The following is a 21,944-nucleotide window of genomic DNA, read 5'->3' on the forward strand; positions in this document are numbered from 1 at the left end:
ATTTAATGAGTTAATAGTTCATACCCTCAAAAAATAGCAGAAGCTGCTCTAATCTCTCTCTCTCTCTAAAACTTTGAAGGACACAGTATGAATAAACCAAAATATTCTCACACTTCTCCACTTTCCCATGTTAGACTTGTCCCCACGAATTTGAGGATTATCACCTTCTAATCCACTTTTGAAATATGTTGAAGATTCTTTTTATAAAAATAAAACTTAGATAAAGTAGAATTTTGGTAGCCTTGAGCCTGTTTAGATGAAATGTAATCGATATGTAGAATTTTGTAGAAATTTACTAGGTGTGTCAGCTTAACCAGTATAACCCTTGAGCACTTCTGTGTTTTGATTTTGAAATGTATATTTTCCCAGCATTTGTGTGACTGTGAGAGAAGAGTATAAAAAATAAAAATTTCACAGGAAGCTCTCAGAACAGCTTCCGGAAATCCACTGTGTCTCTGACTCCCTTCTTTCTCACCTAAATCTTACACCTTCCCAGGCCCCCTGGAGCTGCTGGCTGACTTCCAGCAAAGTCCAGCCTCTGATGTGTGACCCTGGCAAGGTTTGTAGCTTCCCAATACACCAGACAACTCTAACACTCTTAAGTGGCAGAGTGGGTGCTGAACTGTATCAACAACTGGCATTTCCTCAGTGGATTTACTTCTGCCAATGAAATCACAGATTGGATCCAAAGAAAAATGGATGCTGCAAGGCTTTTTTCTCACCCTGTGAACTGTAATTCATCCTTGGAGTGTTGTTTTTTAAGCCTGTGACCTGTAGTCATTGCCATTTGTGTGCCAGATTTCTATTCATTCAGCACTTTCTTGTTCCTGGCAAGGCTTAGGGACAGGAATGGCTTCAGTAGTTCATTCCCATCTTTGAGCCAGCTAAGAGCCTATTTGGTGACCTGTTTTCCCCTTTCATGCTTGCTTCATCGAACTGCATTCTCTCTTTTCAAACTTTATCAGTTTCTCCTGAGTGCTAGAAGCAGCAGTTTGTGATGGAAAGAGATTGAGAGTCTGAATATGTGCATTCAAATTCTGACTGCTAATTACTAGCTGTGCACTTTTGGCCAAATCATTTAACCACTCTGGGCCTCAGTTTTTTTATCTGTTAAATGAGAGAATTGGAATAGATGTCCTCTAAGGTCCCACTCTAAATCTTAGGATGCTTGAGATACTGCCTCTCTGCTCACCTATTTATTTTCTTTCAGATTTGAATATTTATTATTAAAGTAATGGGCATTCCAAGAAGTTCAGGTTTTTTTCCCTTTAAGTTGTCTCCAGTATTTTGTCAATGGTTTCCTTTTTGCTAAAATAAATTAATACTGCGATATGATCCTCTTAAAATAATTTCAGATGGAGTTCACGTGCTAATTCTTTCTCCAGCCATAATTTTCTCCATTTTGTTTAAGAATGTGCTGTCAAAATTAAACCCCTTGGGAGTTATAAGATAGGGAAAGTCAGAAAAGCTTGGACATTTAGACTAAGCCAGGTAGTTAAGAATGGAGAAATTATGACAAGAAGTTAACAGTAAGCCTTGTACCTGTTTACCTAAGTAAACCTGGTACCACCAAAGTTGGGAATGGGTTTATATTTGTAATGTATAAGTTAAATACCATCTTCTTCCTTCTCCCTCTAAGATTGAATGTCATTAGGAAACTGGTGGTGCAGGAGGTGGACTTCCTTCCCCATGTCACTCAACTAGACCTTCGAGACAATAAACTTGAAGATCTGGATTCGACTGTTTTCAACAATATTGAAGTCCTGCATTGTGAAAGGAACCAGTTGGTGACACTGAATGTTTGTGGCTATTTGCTAAAAGCATTATATGCCTCTTCAAATGGTAAGTGAAGCAGATGGTACCAAAGTCCATCTTTCTGCTGCCTGTGCTTCCAAATTTCAACACTGGCCCTCCCCATACTCCTGGGCCTTCATGGAAAGGCAAATATGAAATGAAGTAGGATATAGGGCATGAAGGAGAGAGAAATCCTGGTTTAACAGAAAAAGTAAAGTTGTAGTTCTTTTGTTACTTGGATTATTTTATTGTAGTTATTGAGCTGACTAGTCTTCTCTTCTGAAATGGTTATTCTACTACAGGTATAGGGAGAAAAAAAATCTAACTTTCTTCTAGAGTTGTTTGGTGTCTAAATATGTTAGTGTATCTGTGAGGACCAGAACAGGAATATACTCCACAGCAGCAAATTAAGTATCTAGATGAAGCATCATGGTTCAGTAGAGAGAGCACTGGAATTGGAATCTGAATGATTGAGTTCCATTCCCAGCTCTGCCATTTTCAATGTAGCCTTGGGCAAATCATTTCCCATCTCTGGGCCTCAACTTCCTCATTTAGAAAACAGTTTAAGCATTGATTTATATTCATCTCACAGGAATAGTATAAACAAAGCATTAGAGAAGTAGAGGTAGGATTTAAGAGTGAGTAGGTGGTGAGAGGTGGAGGTAGCAAGCATAATAAGAAGGTCTGAATTTAGGAGAAAAGATAAAAACATGGAGAATGTACAGGCCTGAAGTGAGGGTATAGGAAATCAATAGCATGTATTTTATATTCAGAATTTTAAGTCTGGATGATAAGGATTGGCCTAGTGCACTGGAAGTTGAAAGGTAAGACTGAATCCAAAGGTTGGAGAGAGAATATTTTAGCTATTGGGGAAAAAAAAGTACCAAGGAAACAGCTGATTGATGGAGAATCATAAAGAAGGAAGTGACTTTTAGGTTATGTTTAGAATATTGCTGTGAAGGACGTGGGTCTACAAGTGAAATGACCTCAACCTCATTGATAGAACTCTGTAACTAAAACTGATACAAAGGTTAAGAGGTAAGGGGCAAATTTTAAGCCTGAGTGACAGGGAGAGTAGGTGTATTGTTGTCAGAAATTAGAACTTTTGGAGGAGTGCAGAATTTTGAGAGAAAAGGTGTCTGGTGTGGAGTAATAGGAAATAAAATATCCTGGCTGAAATGTCCAGTAAGCAGATGAACAGGAATGAATCATAGGTGAGACATTATAGAGGCAGATTAGGGAGTATTTGACCCAGAAGAGGTCATTGAAATCATGAGAGTGGATGAGTTTCTCAGAGGAGTTAGGGAAAGCTATGAAGAAGAGCCAGGAGAGGAACCAGGACAATAAAAACAACAGTATCATAGAACCCCACAACTGAGCAGATGGTCATCAGTATAGCATGTCTTTGGGTCATTGAGCATCAGGACAGTTGAGAATGGGTACCAGATTTGGCAAGAGGGATGGGCCTTGATGACTGATAATAGTTTTGATAGTTGCATTGGTGTGGTCGTTTCGAGTCTACATCCCAAATCATGTCCACATCAGCCCATAGATGACACATGTTAAAACCAGTAGAAATGCGCGTTGGCTATGGGGTGGGGGGAGGGTGAAGGGGGGATGAAGGGGAAAGTAAGAACATGAATCATGTAACCATGGAAAATTTTTCTAAAAAATTAAATAGTTTTGATATACTGATGGAAGCAGAAAGCTAGAGCATAGAAGACTTTAGGGAGGAAATTGCAAATATCAAAGAATCATAGAATCTATTTGTTAATCCATCAGTTATAACAGCATACATGTCATGAGAAGGATTGAGAACTAAAAACTAGATGCATGAGTGGGAAAAAGTGATAAACCACTTATTCAATCTTTCAAATAAATCGTGATTGAATGCAAAAGATTCCTTTAGTTTTTTGTAGTGTTAAAGTTAAACCTAATGAATGCAGTGGGAAATAAAGCACAGTAATGATACTTAACAGATTTCTGTGCCATTTTTATAGTATTTTCATGTCTTGTTTTCCCCCCCTCTTAGAACTTGTGCAACTTGATGTTTACCCAGTTCCAAATCATCTGACATTCATGGATGTTTCTAGGTAAGGATTCAATGTGCTAGAATTGGAATGCTTTGAGGGTAAAATTGTTTGAAAATTCTTTAAGCAATTCCAGCTGAATTCATGTATAAACACCCTATTGAATGTAAAGCATGTATATGAAACCTCAAAGTTGTTTCATCAGTTTTTACTATTTAGTCTCTAAAAGAGTGCCTGAGTCCATTTAAAATGTGCCAATCATAGTGGCGTAAGTATCTCAAGTAGAATGTGTCATAGCCCAGATGTGAATACTTGTACTTAGCAGTGATCCAGCCTGACTAATTACAAATAGATCAAGATGATGCATGGGCAAAAAAAAATCTCAATACTAGGTCTAATTCTGTCAGATCAGTTAGCTGAGCATCATTTGACTTGAATTCAAACAATGGAGAGGCAATATGGCATGATGAAAAGAGCAATGAACTGGGAAGCTTAAGGAGGCCTCATTTCTAGATTCAGTACTGCAAATAACCATCACTTTTAGCACAAAACATTTTGTTCTTCAGTTTTTTTCAACTTTATGAGAAGAGAATTGAAATTTGTAATTTTTGTTTTCTGTTAACATTCTAGTTATTTAAACTATACCCTAAGTTTTTTCTTTACACGAATTAAGAGTGAATGGGGATTGTTTTAATTACACTGAATATTCCCCTACCTGGTTCTGCATTTCTGTTCATTTTAGCTCTGTCTCTTGCCAAAGGATACTGGCTCCTATAAAACAAAATCTGAATTATATATTCTGACCAGTCTCCTGGTCCCATTTGTAAACAGGACAGTTGAATCTCATTTAGGCACAGAATTGTACCTGAACTGTGACAATTATACCCAATATTCTCCAGTTGAAAGGAATGTTATGGTCTTAGAGTATTTGTAATTCTACCATAAACATGCATATATTTAAATGAAGTTTGAATATAAGTAAATTTAAAAATATAGTATAATAAATAAATGTAATGTTACAAATATAAACATAGCTTGTACTGAAATATAATTTACACTTAAAAGTATAAAATTCAACTTACCAAAATGAGTTATAGAATTTATGTCATCTAGAAGGGAACACAGAATATGAAAAGTAGGGTCTCAGGATACATACATACATATGTATGTATGTATCTATGTATGTATGTGTGTGTGTATGTATATATATATATATATATATATATATATATATATATATATATATATAGAGAGAGAGAGAGAGAGAGAGAGAGAGAGAGAGAGATTCTAAATATGTTTAACCTGATGAAGTTAACTTAATTTATGCATACAAAATACAATACAGTAATTCACCTCATTTTCTCATGTGGTTCATAAACTGACTAGAGACAGTTCTAAATGAGCAGGTCTAAAGATATGTTAAATGGTAGCAGCAATCATATGAGATATAGATGGCCTTGCATGTTGATTGTTTTAAAGAAGATTATTCATTTAGGTGTAGGAGTTCAGACATTTTTTGCTTTTAAAATAATTAATCTCTGTATTTTACATTATTGAAAATTTTGTCTTTGATTTTGAACAAGTAACAAAAGCTCTGTTTTACCACTCCAAGTGCTTCTGATCCTCTAAGAATTTAACAGTTGCTTGAAAATGCAATATTATTGTTATTTTTTTGATACTAGGTGAAAGTTTTATTCTGTTCTTTCCTAATTATATATTCACACAATATAATTTGAAGGGGCCAGAACTTGGGCTTGGAAGAAGAGGTTGTCTGTGGCATTGCTTTAATCTTAGGACCAAAATTTAGACTGAATCCTCTCCTGATTAAAAAAAAAATGTGGCTTGATTTGTAGAAACCATCTAGAAAGTGTACCCGAGTGGATATGTGAGAGTCGCAAGCTAGAAGTGTTGGACATCGGTCATAACCAGATCCGTGAACTCCCTGCACGGTAAGTACAGACAACTGTAGACCAGACAACCAGACCTGAAACTAGAAGTCACTCAGAAAGAATTGCTGAGTTAGTGTGTGCCTTGTTCCTTTGACAGAAAAAACTTGTTTTCATCTTTTGTTTGGTGTCTTTTACCTCATGTGGTGTCACTGAGCTATAAACGTGGCCCAGCTTTTTTGTCTTTACTTTCATGCAGTGAAAAACAGAATGTGGCTTTGAATTTCAGCCAAACGTTTTAAAGCAGTGCAGGCCTAGTATGTAATGGAATTTTTTTATTTCATTTCATAAGTCTAAAGGAATGTTCAAAGAATGTCAAGCCACCTGATGGGGCCACCTATAGGATCTCAATCCTTTTGGAATATACCATTTGTGCAAATTGACTGTAACATGATGGCCTCACCCATTACTTCCAAATAGTTCTTAAAAAGAACTTTGCACAAATTTTTAGTTTGTTAAACCTGACACCAACAAGAAGAGTCTTATTTTATTGAGAGACCTTTCCTTCTCTTCTTTTTCTCTTCTCTTTCTCTGTTACTGTCCTCAATTTTCTTTTATTTCCTCATCTATAAAGGAATGACTTGATTGATTTATTAAAAGACCTTTTGATCTCCATTATCCACCAAAAAAGCAAACGAAAACCAGATATAGTCTTTATTTTCAAGTTGTCAAAATATGTAATATTTCGTGGAAATTAAGCTAGGTGGTTAATAATTCACAGTACACTGAGACCCTTTCTACTCTTGTCTACTGGTCATTAAGTCTGAGGAAATGCATGATACCATGATAGTTCATTTAGCATTAGTAGAGCCAGAGCTTTCCATGAAAACATCATTAAGAGAATGTGTAATCTGATTTTCCCAGTAGCTTTTATAGTTTTTATATAGTTTTTATGGAGATTATCCTTAAAGATAATTGTTGGGAATATTGATGGGGGAAAAAAACCATACACTTCCTTTCTGTTAAAGAGTTCAGGATAATGGAATACATATGTGTAGTTGATCTGACTAGGAGTCAGAAAGTAAATTCAGTCTAATACTGATAAAGCTTAGGTCATTTTACCAATCCTTACGATGACCAAATGCCTTCTGTGTGTTCTGTGTCCATGAGCTACACACCTAACTAAATACTCCCTGACAAATGCTCCCTTACAAATGAATAAGCTTTATTACTGTAGGAAATAAGTAAGCATTGTGGAGCACTGCCCCAGAGCCTCTCTACTGGAATAATTCTTTAAATGCATACTTTAGTGACATTGGTTTAGTAAGCTCTTATATGTAATACTATTAGGGGACAACAGGAACATTAAACATAGTTTACTAAGTAGGAAAAAAGGCAGAAGACATTGAAGAGAACCTTAGAGGAACAGCCAGGTAGCATTATGGATAGAGAGCCAGGACATCCTGGTTTCAAAACTGGCCTCAGATACTTCCTAGCTGTGTGACCCTGGTCAAGTCACTTAGTCCTGATTGCCTAACTCTTACTGCTCTTCTGCCTTGGAACTGATATTTAGTATTGATTCTAAGGCAGAAGGCAAGAATTGTAGGGGGGGGGGGGTGGTGGTGAAGGGAGGAGAATCTCAGGATTAGAAGTGTGTTATAAGAGAATTAGAGAAAGTTTAGCAAGAGGCATAAGTTAGCTGGATGGCTGACAGAGAAGATTCCAAGCATGGAATGGTGGAGGGAGACTTTTTTTCCTGACTCTCTGGATGCAACTACTGGCAGTTAGAGGTTTTACTTAGCTGCTGAAGGTGAAGAGCCCAGAAAAATAACTGTCTCCTATAAAACCATCTACCCTGGGAAAGATCAAGTTGAGCAGTGAATCAAGTTTGATTGGTGGACATATCAAACCAGTTCAGCTCCTTGAACTTTATCCCTTTTGTGGATTTACTTGCTGTGACTCCTGGTGTCTGTGAACATCACTGGAACAGAAGTGCACCCAGTAGTGAGACATCCAAATTCCTCCTAACCTGCCAAGCTTGACCTGACAGCCTGTTTTAAGTGACAGAGTGGAGTGTTTGTCCTACCTTTCCAGTCCCTTGAGTCTGTCCTTAAATACCTAGTTTTAGTGTGACCTCTCCCTACATTTCTTACCCTTAAATTCATTATTAAACTGTGTTTTATTAAAAAAAATATATATATAAAAATCTCCCTTCACCATTCCATGCTTGGAACCTTCTCTGTCAGCCATCCAGCTAACTTATACTTCTTGCTAAACTTTCCCCAATTCTCTTATAACAGAAGGGACTTCAGAAGTTACTTAGTGCAAACCTCTAAACTAAACAAAAAGCTACAAAATACTAGCAAGTCATTAGCTAGCCTTTGCCTTATGGCCTGGTGAAAAGGAAAAGGCTCCTTTCCAGGGCCATCTACTTTTGGATAACTCTTTTTATTAGGAAGTTCTTCTAGCCTGAATCTTCCATCCTGATTCTGTTTCCTAGATAGATTTCCTAGATAGATTCTCACTAATTTTTCCCTTCTCCAGTCTTATCCAGCATTTCCATCAGTACTTTGGGATGCCGTGCATCTGGCCTACTGTCTTGAGCTCATCCAAGACTTCTTGCTAGGTTACCTTTTTGCTGCTATCTTGCTTATTTGGGGCATCAACTCCTAAGGAGCCAGTTTTGTTCTGCCCTTTCTACACAGAACTTTTTCTCCTTGATAGAGAAAACAAGTTAAGTAATATCCGAACAATTGTTTCCTTTCGGTCATGTATTGTTTTATTATCTACCATAAACAATGGTTCTTATGCCTTCTTGATACTCATCATTTTACAAAATCCTTTTTCTTGTTTTTGGCATTGATTGTCTGCTTCAGTTCATTCAGTGTCTTAGCACCCCCAGAATGGTGCCAAGCTTTTGGATTCATTTTCTGTTATCTATCCTCAATTCCATTATCTTCACATTTCTTTTCAAATTTAAGTTGATTGATGAGCTCCCTCATGGGTTCTTTAGACAACATCCTTTTTTATCCTCATCAAATTTCTTAAATTTGTGATTTTTAGAATTTTACTCGTTTCCTGCCCACCCTGGGCCAATGGCCTGTGTAAAATTTTAGTCCTTAAGATCTCATTTATCTTTTCTCTTTACCCTTTGTTTGTACTCCCCAAATCTAGGGTACCTGGCTTTCCTTCCTTTCTCTGTCACAGATTCTAACATGGATTGGCCACTTTCCTCCAAGGTTCTCAGCACTTCTACTTAGCAATGAGGTAAATTCCTCGTGGGTGAGAATCATATCTAGAATAGCCATTGTTAACCTTTTAAAAGTCCTCAATTATCATTAAAACAAGTCATAGAATTATTACAGACCCTTCTTTGGTCAGAGAGTGAGCTCGAGCAGAGGGCCAGATGATTGAAGTCTCCCATCACAACAGTATGATGTCTACATGCTAAGCCTGTGATCTGTTTGCCAAATTATTTATTCATCTATTCTGTTCTTTTTGAATGAGGTACAATAACCGTTTAAAACCATCTTCCAGTCATGGGCTTCATCCCACCAGCTGTCAATGATATGGAAAATATGCTCCTTTGAGCCAGGACATCTAGTTCGTCTTGCTCATTACTCATACATTATGTGTCTGTGTGTAGACATCTGAAGCATTGAGTTTTTTTTTTTTCCTGGCTTTTTGATTTTTGTGAATTCCAGATTGTCTCTATTGTTATTCTTCTTCCTACACTGTGGCATCTGTCTGTCTATAGCAGAGGTGCTTACCCTTATTTTATGCCACTGATTCCCTTGACATGGTGTTGAAGCCTAATTCTTTTTTTTTTTTTTAACTTTTTTTTCATTTAATAATTTTTATTTTTTAGAAAAGTTAACATGGTTACATGATTCATGCTCTTACTTTCCCCTTCACCCCCTGACTACCCCCTGAAACCCTCCCCACACACACACACACCTTAGCCGATGTGCATTTCCACTGCTTTTAACATATGTCATCAATCAAGACCTATTTCCAAATTGTTGATAGTTACATTGGTGTGGTAGTTTCGAGTCTACATCCCCAATCATGTCTGCCTCAACCCATGTGTTCAAGCAGTTGTTTTTCTTCTCTTTCTACTCCTGCAGCTCTTCCTCTGAATGTGGGTAGCGTTCTTTTCCATAAATCCCTCAGAATTGTCCTGGGTCATTGCATTGCTGCTAGTACAGAAGTCCATTACATTCAATTTTACCATAGTATATCAGTCTCTGTGTACAATATTCTTCTGGCTCTGCTCCTTTCACTCTGCATCAATTCCTGGAGATCTTTCCAGTTCACCTGGAACTCCTCCAGTTTATTATTCCTTTGAGTGCAATAGTATTGCATTACCAGCATATACCACAATTTGTTAAGCCATTCTCCAATTGAAGGACATACCCTTGTTTTCCAGTTTTTTGCCACCACAAAAAGCATGGCTATGGATATCTTCGTACAAGTCTGTTTATCTATGATCTCTTTGGGGGTACAAACCCAGCAATGGTATGGCTGGATCAAAGGGCAGGCATTCTTTTATAGCCCTTTGAGCATGATTCAAAATTGCCATCCAGAATGGTTGGATCAGTTCACAAATCCACCAGCAATGCATTAATGTCCCAATTTTGCCACATCCCCTCCAGCATTCATTGCTCTCCCCTTCTTTCCTTTTAGTCAGTCTGCTAGGTGTGAGGTGATACCTCAGAGTTGTTTTGATTTGCATTTCTCTAATTATTAGAGATTTAGAACACTTTCTCATGTGCTTACTAATAATTTTGATTTCTTTATGTGAAAATTACCTGTTCATGTCCCTTGCCCATTTATTGATTGGGGAATGGCTTGATTTTTTATACAATTGATTTAATTCCTTGTATATTTGAGTAATTAGACCCCTGTCAGAGTTTTTTGTTAAAAAGATTTTTTCCCAATTTGTTGTTTCCCTTCTGATTTTGATTGCATTGTTTTTGTTTGTACAAAAGCTTTTTAATTTAATATGATCAAAATTATTTATTTTACATTTTGTAATTTTCTCTGACTCTTGCTTTATTTAAAATCTTTCCTTTCCCAGAGATCTGACAGGTATACTATTCTGTGTTCACTTAATTTTTTTATAGTTTCCCTCTTTATATTCAAATCGTTTACCCATTCTGAATTTATCTTGGTGTAGGGTGTGAGATATTGATCTAAACCTAAACTCTCCCATATTGTTTTCCAAATTTCCCAACAGTTTTTGTCAGATAGTGGATTTTTGTTCCAAAGATTGGGCTCTTTGGGTTTATCATACACTGTCTTGCTGATGTCACTTACCCCAAGTCTATTCCACTGATCCTCCCTTCTGTCTCTTAGGCAGTACCATATTGTTTTGATGACCTCTGCTTTATAGTATAGTTTAATATCTGGTACTGCTAAGCCACCTTCCTTCACATTTTTTCTTCATTGTTTCCCTTGATATTCTTGATCTTTTGTTATTCCAAATGAAATTTGTTATAGTTTTTTCTAATTCAGTAAAAACGTTTTTTGGTAGTTTGATAGGTATGGCGCTAAATAGGTAAATTAATTTGGGTAGAATGGTCATTTTTATTATGTTAGCTTGTCCTACCCATGAGCAATCAATGTTTTTGCAATTGTTTAGATCTAGTTTTAATTGTTTGGAAAGTGCTTTGTAATTGTTTTCGTATAATTCCTGTGTTTGTTTTGGTAGGTAGATTCCTAAGTATTTTATATTGTCTAGGGTGATTTTAAATGGTGTTTCTCTTTCTACGTCTTGCTGCTGTGATGTGTTGGAAATATATAGAAATGCTGTATGTATATTTATTTTGTATCCTGCAACTTTGCTAAAGTTGTTGATTATTTCCACTGGCTTTTTAGTTGATTCTCTAGGATTTTTTAAGTAGACCATCATATCATCTGCAAAGAGTGATAGCTTAGTCTCCTCATTGCCTATTTTAATGCCTTCAATTTCTTTTTCTTCTCTAATTGCTACTGCTAGTGTTTCTAGTACAATGTTAAATGATAGAGGTGATAGTGCGCATCCTTGTTTCACTCCTGATCTTATTGGGAAGGCTTCCAATTTATCCCCATTGCATATGATGCTTGTTGATGGTCTTTAGGTATATACTGTTTATTATTTTTAGAAAAGGTCCTTCTATTCCTATACTTTCCAGTGTTTTCAATAGGAATGGGTGCTGTATTTTGTCAAAGGCTTTTTCAGCATCTATTGAGATAATCATATGATTTTTGTTTTTTAGTTTGTTGATGTGGTCAATTATGTGGATGGTTTTCCTAATGTTGAACCATCCTTGCATTCCTGGTATAAATCCCACCTGATCATGGTGGATAATTCTCTTGATCATTTGCTGGAGTCTCTTTGCTAATATTCTATTTAAGATTTTTGCATCTATGTTCAGTAGGGAAATTGTTCTGCAGTTTTCTTTCTTTGTTTTTGATCTACCTGGTTTTGAAATCAGTACCATATTTGTGTCATAAAGGAATTTGGTAGGACTCCTTCTTTGAATGTTTGATAGAATTCACTTGTGAATCCATCAGGCCCTGGCGATTTTTTCTTAGGGAGTTCTTTGATGGTTTGTTCAATTTCTTTTTCTGATATGGGATTATTTAGATATTCTATTTCTTTTGCTGTTAATCTAGGCAATTTATATTTTTGTAAATATTCATCCATATCACCTAGATTGCTATATTTGTTGCCATATAATTGGGCAAAATATTTTTTAATGATTAAGTTAATTTCCTCTTCATTAGAGGTGAGATCTCCCTTTTCATCTTTGATACTGTCAGTTTGGTTTTCTTCTTTCCTTTTTTTAATTAGATTGACCAGTACTTTGTCTATTTTATCTGTTTTTTTTCAAAATACTAGCTTCTAGTCTTATTTATTAATTCAGTAATTCTTTTACTTTTGATTTTTATTAATTTCTCCCTTGATTTTTAGTATTTCTAATTTGCTTTTGATCTGGGGATTTTTAGTTTACTTGCTTTCAAGTTTTTTAAGTTGCATGCCTAATTCATTAATCTCTGCCCTCCCTAATTTGTTAATATATGCACTCAAGGATATAAATTTCTCCCTGAGTACTGCCTCTGCATGCCACAGAGTTTGGTAGGATGTCTCATCATTGTCATTCTGTCCAATGAAATTGTTGATTGTTTCTATGATTTCTTCTTTGACAAATTGGTTTTGGAGAATCATATTATTTAATTTCCAATTAGTTTTTGATTTTCCTGTCCAGGTGCCCTTACTAATTAATATTTTTACTGCATTATGATCTGAGAAGGTTACATTTATTATTTCTGCTCTTTTGCATTTGTTTGCAATGATTCTATGCCCTGTTACATGGTCAATCTTTGTGAATGTACCATGTGCAGTTGAAAAGAAGGTGTATTCCTTTTTGTCCTTATTTATTTTTCTCCACATATCTATTATATCTAATTTTTCTAGGACTTCATTCACCTCTCTTATCTCTTTCTTATTCATTCATTCATTCATTTATTTATTTTAAGGACCCTTACCTTCCATCTTGCTGACGTCACTTACCCCAAGTCTATTCCACTGATCCTCCCTTCTGTCTCTTAGCCAGTACCATATTGTTTTGATGACTGCTGCTTTTTAGTATAGTTTAATATCTGGTACTGCTCGGCCACCTTCCTTCATGTTTTTTTCATTATTTCCCTTGATATTCTTTTTTTTTTTTTTTTTTAACCCTTACCTTCCGTCTTGGAATACTGTGTATTGGCTCCAATGCAGAAGAGTGGTAAGGGTAGGCAATGGGGGTCAAGTGACTTGCCCAGGGTCACACAGATGGGAAGTGGCTGAGGCCAGATTTGAACCTAGGACCTCCTGTCTCTAGGCCTGGCTCTCAATCCACTGAGCTACCCAGCTGCCCCCATTTCTTATTTATTTTTTGGTTTGATTTATCTAGATCTGAAAGAGGAATATTTAGATCTCCCACTAGTATGGTTTTACTATCTATTTCCTTCTTGAGCTCTGCCAGTTTCTCCTTTATGAATTTGGGTGCTATGCCACTTGGTGCATACATATTGAGCAGTGTTATTTCCTCATTGTTTATACTGCCTTTAATCAGGATGTAATGACCTTCCCTGTCTTTTTTAATCATATCTATTTTTACTTTGGCTTTGTCAGAAATCATAATCGCCACTCCTGCCTTCTTTTTCTCATTTGATGCCCAAAGGTTTTGCTCAAGCCCTTGACCTTAAACTTGTGTGTGTCCACCTGCCTCATATGTGTTTCTTATAGACAACATACGGTAGGATTTTGGTTTCTAATCCAGTCTGCTGTTTGCTTCCGTTTTATGGGCGAGTTCATCCTTTCACATTCAGAATTATAATTATCAGTTGTGTATTCCCCAACATTTTTGTATCCTGTCCTAGTTCTACCTCTTCTTCTTACACTATTTCCTTTTAACCCCGTGGTTTGCTTTAAGCCAGTAACCCTTGTCTCGTCCCTTGATTAACTTCCCTTTCTACCACCTCCCTTATTATTCCCCTCTTTTTTATTTTTAAGGCCTAATGAATTCCCTCCCCCTTCTTCTCCCCTCCCTTTTTTGACCTCTCCACTCCCCTGCTCCCCTTGGTTTATCCCTTCTGACTTTCTCAGTAGGGTTAGATAGAGTTATATATCCCAATGGATATAGCTATTCTTCCTTCTCAGGGTTAATTCCACTGAGGGTAAGGTTTAAATATTACCTCTTAATGCTCTCTTCCTCTCCTTATAATAGTATTCATCCCCTCCCCTTCCCATGCCCTCTTTGTATGTAATAGAATATCCTATTTCTCTTATTCATTCAAGTTTCTTTTGGTGTCCTCTACTATTCATCCCCCTCTTTCCTACCCCCCATATCATCTTAGACCATTTAGTACTCCAACCTCTCCCTATGAATAATTCTTCTAATTACTATAATAGTGAATACTATAATAGTGATTAGAGTTCACTACAGAGAATTACACATAACATTTCTCCTTATAGGAATACAAATAATTAGATCTTATTGAAACCCTTAAAAAGGCAAATTTAAAAATAAGAGTTTTCTTTCTTTCCCTTCTGTTTCTTATTTACCTTTTCATGTTTCTCTTGGTTTTTATGGTTGGATATTGAACTTTCCATTTAGTCCTGGTCTTTTCTGTGCAAATACTTGGAAATCTTTTATCTTGTTGAATGCTCATACTTTCCCCTGGAAGTATATAGTCAGTTTTTATGGGTAGATGATCCTTGGTTGTAGACCCAGTTCTCTTGCCTTTCTGAATATCATATTCCAAGCCTTGCAGTCTTGTAGTGTGGAGGCTGCCAGATCTTGTGTGATCCTGATTGGTGCTCCTTGATATCTGAATTGTCTCTTTCTGGCTTCTTGTAAAATTTTTTTCTTTTACTTGGAAGCTCTTGAATTTGGCTATTACATTCCTGAGGTTTGTCTTTTCAGGGTCTAGTGTAGAGGGTGATCTATGGATCCTTTCAATGTCTATATTGCCTTCTTATTGTAGAACTTCAGGGCAATTTTGCTAAATAATTTCTTTTTTTTGTTTGGAGTCCAAATTTCTATTAAGTTCTGCTTTTTCAGGGAGACCAGTGATTCTCAAATTGTCTCGTCTAGACCTGTTTTCTTGATCTATCAATTTCTCATTGAGATATTTCATGTTTCCTTCTATTTTATCTGTCTTTTGGCTTTGCTTTATTTGTTCTTGTTGTCTTGAGATAGCATTAGCTTCTAATTGCTCAATTCTAGCCTTTAGAGACTGGTTTTCCTTCTCCACCTGGTCATTTTTGGCCTTTTTTTTAATTGCCTCACTTTCCAATTGCGAAATTCTGCCTTTTAAACTGTTATTTTCTTGACTGATTTTGGTTTCCAATTTGCTTACCATTTCATTTGATTTTTGGGCATCTTTCTCCAATTGGGAGTTTCTGACTTCTAACCTGTTAATTTCCTTTTGAGCTATTTCCCACTTCTCTCGCCAGATCTCTTCCATCTTTCTCGTTGTCTCAGATTTGAATTCTTCAAGAGCTTGTGACCAGTTTTCATTATTTTGGAAAGGTTTGGATATGATTGTTCTCCTCTGCTGTTTGCTCTGTTGTCTGGATTTTTTCTCTGTGTAAAAGTTGTTTAGTGTTAATGATTTCTTCTTGTTGATCTTTCTCTTTTGGGGTTCCTGAGTCTGGCTTGCCATTTTTAGCCCAGCACCCTCTCAGCTCCATTCTCATGCCCAGGGTCTGTCTGTGCTCTTTAGGCTCCTGAGGTTTCAGGTCTAGTTGTTCTCAGGGTCAAGCCTTCTGGTGGTCTCCTTTCTTGTTCCTCTGCCCGAAGTCTTTTTGCCTTCTCTTTTAGGATGAAGATGAGAACACACTTAGGTCACAGATATTTAGTGCTTGCCACTATGGAATTTTTTGCAAAATTCTTGCTCTTCTCCATACTTATTTGAAGTAAAGGAGAGAATTATGGGAAGATGCAAAATAGGGTGGGAGTTACCTCACTCTCCATATTACCCCACAATAAAAAATATTGTCCAAGTCAACTCTAAAGTAATAGAGATCACTAAGAGTTAGTAGTCAAACAGTGAGATATTTAGTCCTTATCCACCCCTCTCCTTGCTTAGTAATTCCATTGGAGAGCTTGCTAGTATCTGACCTCTAGAATTTTCCCAAATAATGCAATACAAATATCCCATCTTCTCTTTCCTACCCCATAGCCAATACTAAGATATTCTCATTAACAAGCTGATAAAAAGTCCGCACCTCTTTTAAGTTCATGTAAAATGTTAACTTTTCATTATCACCTCCTTGGTCACACCTTTATGGTATCTGAGACATGGGAAGTTGGGGTTAGGGGGATGTATTTTGGTTATGTTTTATTTCTTAACTGCTTCTCAAGCCCCCCCTTCCTAAATTGATTCTTTTATGTTTTGCAGCTTGTTTTATAATAGTAGTCTTCGTAAACTGCTGGTAGGGCATAACCAGCTAACCAGGCTCCCAGAAAGACTAGAAAGAACCCAAGTAGAGGTCCTGGATGTTCAGCACAACCAGCTTATTGAGCTACCACCTAATCTCCTGATGAAGGCTGACAGGTAAGTACATCAGTAACAGCTGATGTTGTTGATTTTATTAAGACCTTTATTTGCATGGAGGGGGTGATGGAGTTGAGGGAGTGTTAAGGTGGGGAGGGGTCTTGGTGAGGGAATGGTTTGGAGACCAGAGCTAACATTCTGTCTTTTGTGTGGTTTTTGGACGCACTAGACATTCTTCAGGATAGAAACCAAATATGGTTGCCCAGAGTTTTGCTTTTCAGGAGTTTGTTACCTCATTTGGTTTTGTGGGAATTCCTGACTTGTCTTTCAGTTTTATACTGTTTTGTGGATAATTGCTGGTATATTTATTCTTTTTATTAAAAACCTTCATAGTATTCTCCTCTGCTTCTTCTCCTCCAAGGGCCTACATTTTGCTACTTTCTCAAAAATACAGCACAAACATGATTTTGCTAGAAACAGGCAGCATAATCTATATGTGTTTAACTTAAAAGTCTTGAATGGCTTTTAGAGAAGAGCAATGTTAAACTGTGTACAGATACCTGTGGGGACAGGATATAAACCAGAGAATAGGAATGTGCTGCTTTTTTTGAGTAAAAAATTGTAGTCCAGGGTACTACTATCTTAGCTTAATTATAGTGTGACTCTTCCTGCAGTGACACATTTGTGACTTTTGGTGACAGATGTAAATTTATTTAGAGGAATGCTTGAATATTTTGCCCATTCCTATCTCTCTGTATCAAAGCATTTGCATCAATTTATATATGTTGTTTTCTTTTTGGAGAAGAGAAAAAATATTTCCTATTTACAGAGAATTTAAAGACTTTCTGATTCTTTTTGCTTATTTAAACGTTTCTAGGTTTTTAAGATTTTTTTTTTTTCTGTTTGTGGAGCAACTTTCTATGTAGAACAAACAGAACAGACTTAGAACTTCCAAAGCTATACTTGCCCCAAAAATGAATGATAGAATTCAGCACACATTTGTTGTCTTATCATCTGTATATGTGATGCATGGGAGGTTAAACCAATTCTGTCTTTTATTTCAGAGAGCTTACTGTCTTGTAAGGGGATAAGATACATATACAGAAAGCCATCATAGAAGTTATAGTGTAAAAACAAAGGAAAGGTCCAAGCAGAGTAGTATCAGGGATATTGGAGAGAAACTTCACTTAGAGCTGAGGATATCAGAGGATGTTAAATGAAAGAGGTGGTATGCGAGTTGGTTCTTAAAGGAAAGGATGGATTGAAATATGAACATGTGCAGACAATTCCAAGAATAGAGTGATGACATGAAGAAAAAGCATGTGGAAAAGAGGACAGGACAACACGGGGAAATGGTGACCAGTGGAATTTTATTAAAACAAAGAAGGACATTAGGTTAAGGAAAAGCTGAAAAAAGGTAGGCTGAAGGCAAATTATAGAGGACCTCACATGCCAGGGTAAGGACTTCATACTTCTTTCCATAGGTGGTGGGGAACCATTGAAGGTTTCTGAGCATAGAATTGGTGTAATCTCCAGGCAGCAGTGTGAAGGCTACACTGGAAAGGCAAAAGACTAGAAGCAATAAAGCCAACAGTCCAGCCGAGAAGGGATAAGGATCTGAATTAAGATGTTGCAGTAGGAATGGGAAGGGGAGGGGAATGAGAGTTCTGAATGAATTGATATTTCCCAGACCTACAGAGGATTCTTACAGTTTTGAACTTTGGTGCCTGGGGAACATAAAGGCAAACTTAATTGATAACATTCTCTCCAGGATTCCAGCATTTCTTGCCCTATTTTACTAAATTGTACAAATTATAGATGGCCTGAAAGAGTTAATTTGCTACCTACCCTCAGCTTGCAAGCCCCCAAACTTCATATTCTTCATATTCCCCCTAAAGTAAAGCTTAGGATGCTTTATAGTTCAGCATTTATGACATCCATCTGATGCCATCTCATTTTGCCCTATCTCCCATCATATGCTATATACTATAACCAGAGAAGGAACTTCCATCGTTCCTTTAACATGAGCCGCCCTTCCTACTTCTATACTTTTGCCCATTCTATTCTTTTGACCTCACTGCAGCATGCCCATGTAACACACACTCATGCACACATACACTCAAATATGCACACATATATACACAAGCACAAATACTCTCTCTTTAAATCCTGCCCATCTCAGTGTTCCCAGGGTTTCCATCCATTCCCCTGCCATGGGAGGGCACCTTTCCTTCTGCTTGCCCTGAACAAAACAATTGCTTGCTCAGCATCCAGTCTTTATTGAATTCAGACCACAGAATAGCCAAGTTCCCCCAAAAGACCAGAGGTTCTGCAGCTGGTACATCAGGAATTCAAAAGCAGCCCCTTGAGTTATCCTCTTGATGGAACTTCAAATTTAAAACCATGATGGTTTCCAAAGGGACTTTGCCATCTTGATAGCTAAACATTGTTTGCTATTGGGCTTTTTTCTTTACCTCATAGCTTTCCCTTATGTAGTAGGTCTGAGTGTGATCATTATCATTTTAATTACTTGATTTTCCAAAGTGTTAGGACTTTCAGGTGGCATCCACTGAATAATTCTGCTTTGCCTAGACAGCAAAAAGGTGGCTGACTTACATAGCCAGGTAGACAGCCAAGCTGTCTGTCTTCTTGACTTTTAATGATAATTGTTCCCTCCTAAATATGAATCTAGGTTTAAAGTATTCACACTGTTTTTCCTGTAGGCCATTTGGCTTATGATTTTGTTGTCTTTGTTTAGCTTTGAATGCTGTTTTATTTTAACTTGCATTTCAGTTAACAGCTCAGAAACTATAGAGACAGATGCATGAAGTGTGATGGACCATATGTTGCCGAAGATTTGGCTGTGAGTTTGTATCTTTCGATCAGGATAGGATTTAGTTCTATTGGTTGAACTAGAAAATAGTCCAATCTGGATGGTATTGGCATGGATTCTCTCTCTTCCCCATCTCCCATTCACTTGACGGTGAGGATTTTCTTGGCTGAATGTGAGACCAGAGGGGCTTTCAGTTAATCAGTTCAGTTTTTACCAGCAGATGCTGCTGGGAAAGTAGATAATTCCTAAGGGTCACTAGAGTGTGTGAGGCACCGCCAGGGGCACTGCCGACCTTCTGCTCCACACCTGCATTCTGGAAAGTGACTGGCCTCCTGTCTGCTCTGCATCTTAGCTTTCATTTGATGGCTGAAGCCTTTCTTCCGGGAAAGTCAATTCAATTTAGGAGGATAGGTTGATTGATCAAACAAAAAATGAACAATTTAAAGTGGAGAGGGAAGAATGGGAGAATATAGACTACTGTATTTTTATCTATAGAGATATAGATTCATAGATCTATCATATTTCCAGTAATGCCTTTAAATCTTATCCTCATGGAAAGGAAATAAAAAAACAGATTTTCAATCTTATGTACAGACATATTAACATATTAATCTATATAGTAATGTATAGTTCATTTTTATATTTAGTCTATATAGTTTATATATTAATTTACATTATATCGTCTATAGCTAATATAGTTACATATTAATCTATATAATGGATTTATGCATCTGTATAGATATAAGCATAAAAGACTATTTTTAATCTCCTCAACACAATGATAGGATTAATGCATTTGACATTTCTGGGTGAAATGATATATCTATATCAATATGAGTATTTTTATTCCCTTACTGCAATTTTAAGAATTTATTAATTTAATTAATTAAGAATTAAGAATTTAAGAATTTAATTTAAGAATTTAAAGGTATATAGATATATGGAAATGTGATGTGGCCATGTTGATATAGAAAAATCTGTTTTTCTCTCCTCACCACAAAAATAGGATTTAAGGGCATTTCTCAGGACATAATATATTTAAAAATGCAACAAAGCAGTTGTGTGTAAGGTTTTGTACTTATGGGTTGTATAAAAATGTAGGAAGAGAACCCTCTGTTTACTTTTTTGAATTGGGATATTTTATAACCACTGTTGAATAGATTGGTGCTGATTGAGAGGAAGTCAGTGACAGAAGTCATAGGAACATGAGAAAACAACTGCCTGAATTTTTTTCCTGCTCCAGACCACACACTCAATTATAAGAAGCATGTCTTAAGTATCAGTTTGGAGATATGGGGTATACACTGCTATTGCAGAAACACTTTATTAATGACAAACACAACTGAATCTTCAGACTACTACATAGTATGTCTTTTGCCACTCTAAGAAATTATAAGAAAGACAAAAGACTTCCTCGTTGGGGCCATAGTATCCCCAAGTAGGACAGTGCCTCCAAAGGCCTCTTTGGGATTCTGGCCCTGGAATAGAGACCATTCTTGATTTTGTATTTAAGTATTCTTAGGGTGCTTAGGCAATAAGTGTCCATAGTTTTTGATAGAACAATGATTAATGTCTTTAAAAATGGGGACACTCTTTGACTACCTGCTGAGTGCAGTCAATCAATCAAGAAACACTTATTAAGAGCCTTCTATGTTTCAGGAAGTGTGCTAGGCATGCAAACAGTTCTACCCCCTTAAGGAGCTTACAGTATAGCTGGACGAAGCAGCATATGCATATATAGATTTATTCAAACTAGAAAACTGAATGACTGAAGGAAAAGCCATTCACTAAATGTATGCTTTATACAAAGCACTGTGCTGACAGAAGAGAAACAAAGTGATTGGGGGTGGGGGGGGAAGGCACTTCCAGCTAGAGCCTTTAGGAATGGACTCCTGTAGAAGATGGCACTTTAGTTGAACCTTAAAGGAAATTAAAGAATCTAAGAGTCAGAGGTGAGGAGAGAGTATATTTTAGCCATGGATGTGACCCATATAGAAAATGAGTGTGAAAGGAACAGTAAGAGAGATAGTTTGACTAGTCCATGGTGTGCATGGACGGGAGTGATAAACAATAAGGTTAGAGAAATAGGTTGAGATTGCAAAGGAATTTTTTATATTTTATCATGAAAGTAGGGAGACAGTGCAGTTCACTGAGTAAGGGAGTGACTTTTTCAGAGCTGAACTTTAGAGTAATCAAGTTGACAGACTTGTGAAGGATGGGGGTATAGAGCTAAAGAGGGGAGAGCTCAGAAAGATGATGAGTGCCTCAATTAGGACTGTGGCTGTGTGAGGATGTGGAAGCAGAGAGAAGAAAAGATGTGAAGGAAGAAGGGTCAAGATTGGGCAGCTGAGGTGATTTGTGAACGAG

The 21,944-nt window shown here is 36.8% G+C and overlaps 1 protein-coding gene across 1 annotated transcript in view; it reads left to right on the forward strand.

The window, feature by feature from the left end:
* The window catches only part of PHLPP1 (PH domain and leucine rich repeat protein phosphatase 1), a 284,553-nt gene that overhangs the window by 205,537 nt on the left and 57,072 nt on the right, over positions 1 to 21,944 (forward strand). The window contains exons 8-11 of the mRNA XM_044665749.1: positions 1,640 to 1,842; positions 3,827 to 3,887; positions 5,678 to 5,773; positions 16,649 to 16,804. Coding sequence (XP_044521684.1) covers positions 1,640 to 1,842; positions 3,827 to 3,887; positions 5,678 to 5,773; positions 16,649 to 16,804 — 516 coding nt within the window. The remainder of the gene's footprint in view (positions 1 to 1,639; positions 1,843 to 3,826; positions 3,888 to 5,677; positions 5,774 to 16,648; positions 16,805 to 21,944) is intronic.

The sequence above is a fragment of the Gracilinanus agilis genome, chromosome 1, assembly GCF_016433145.1.
Source record: "Gracilinanus agilis isolate LMUSP501 chromosome 1, AgileGrace, whole genome shotgun sequence".
NCBI lineage: Eukaryota > Metazoa > Chordata > Mammalia > Didelphimorphia > Didelphidae > Gracilinanus > Gracilinanus agilis.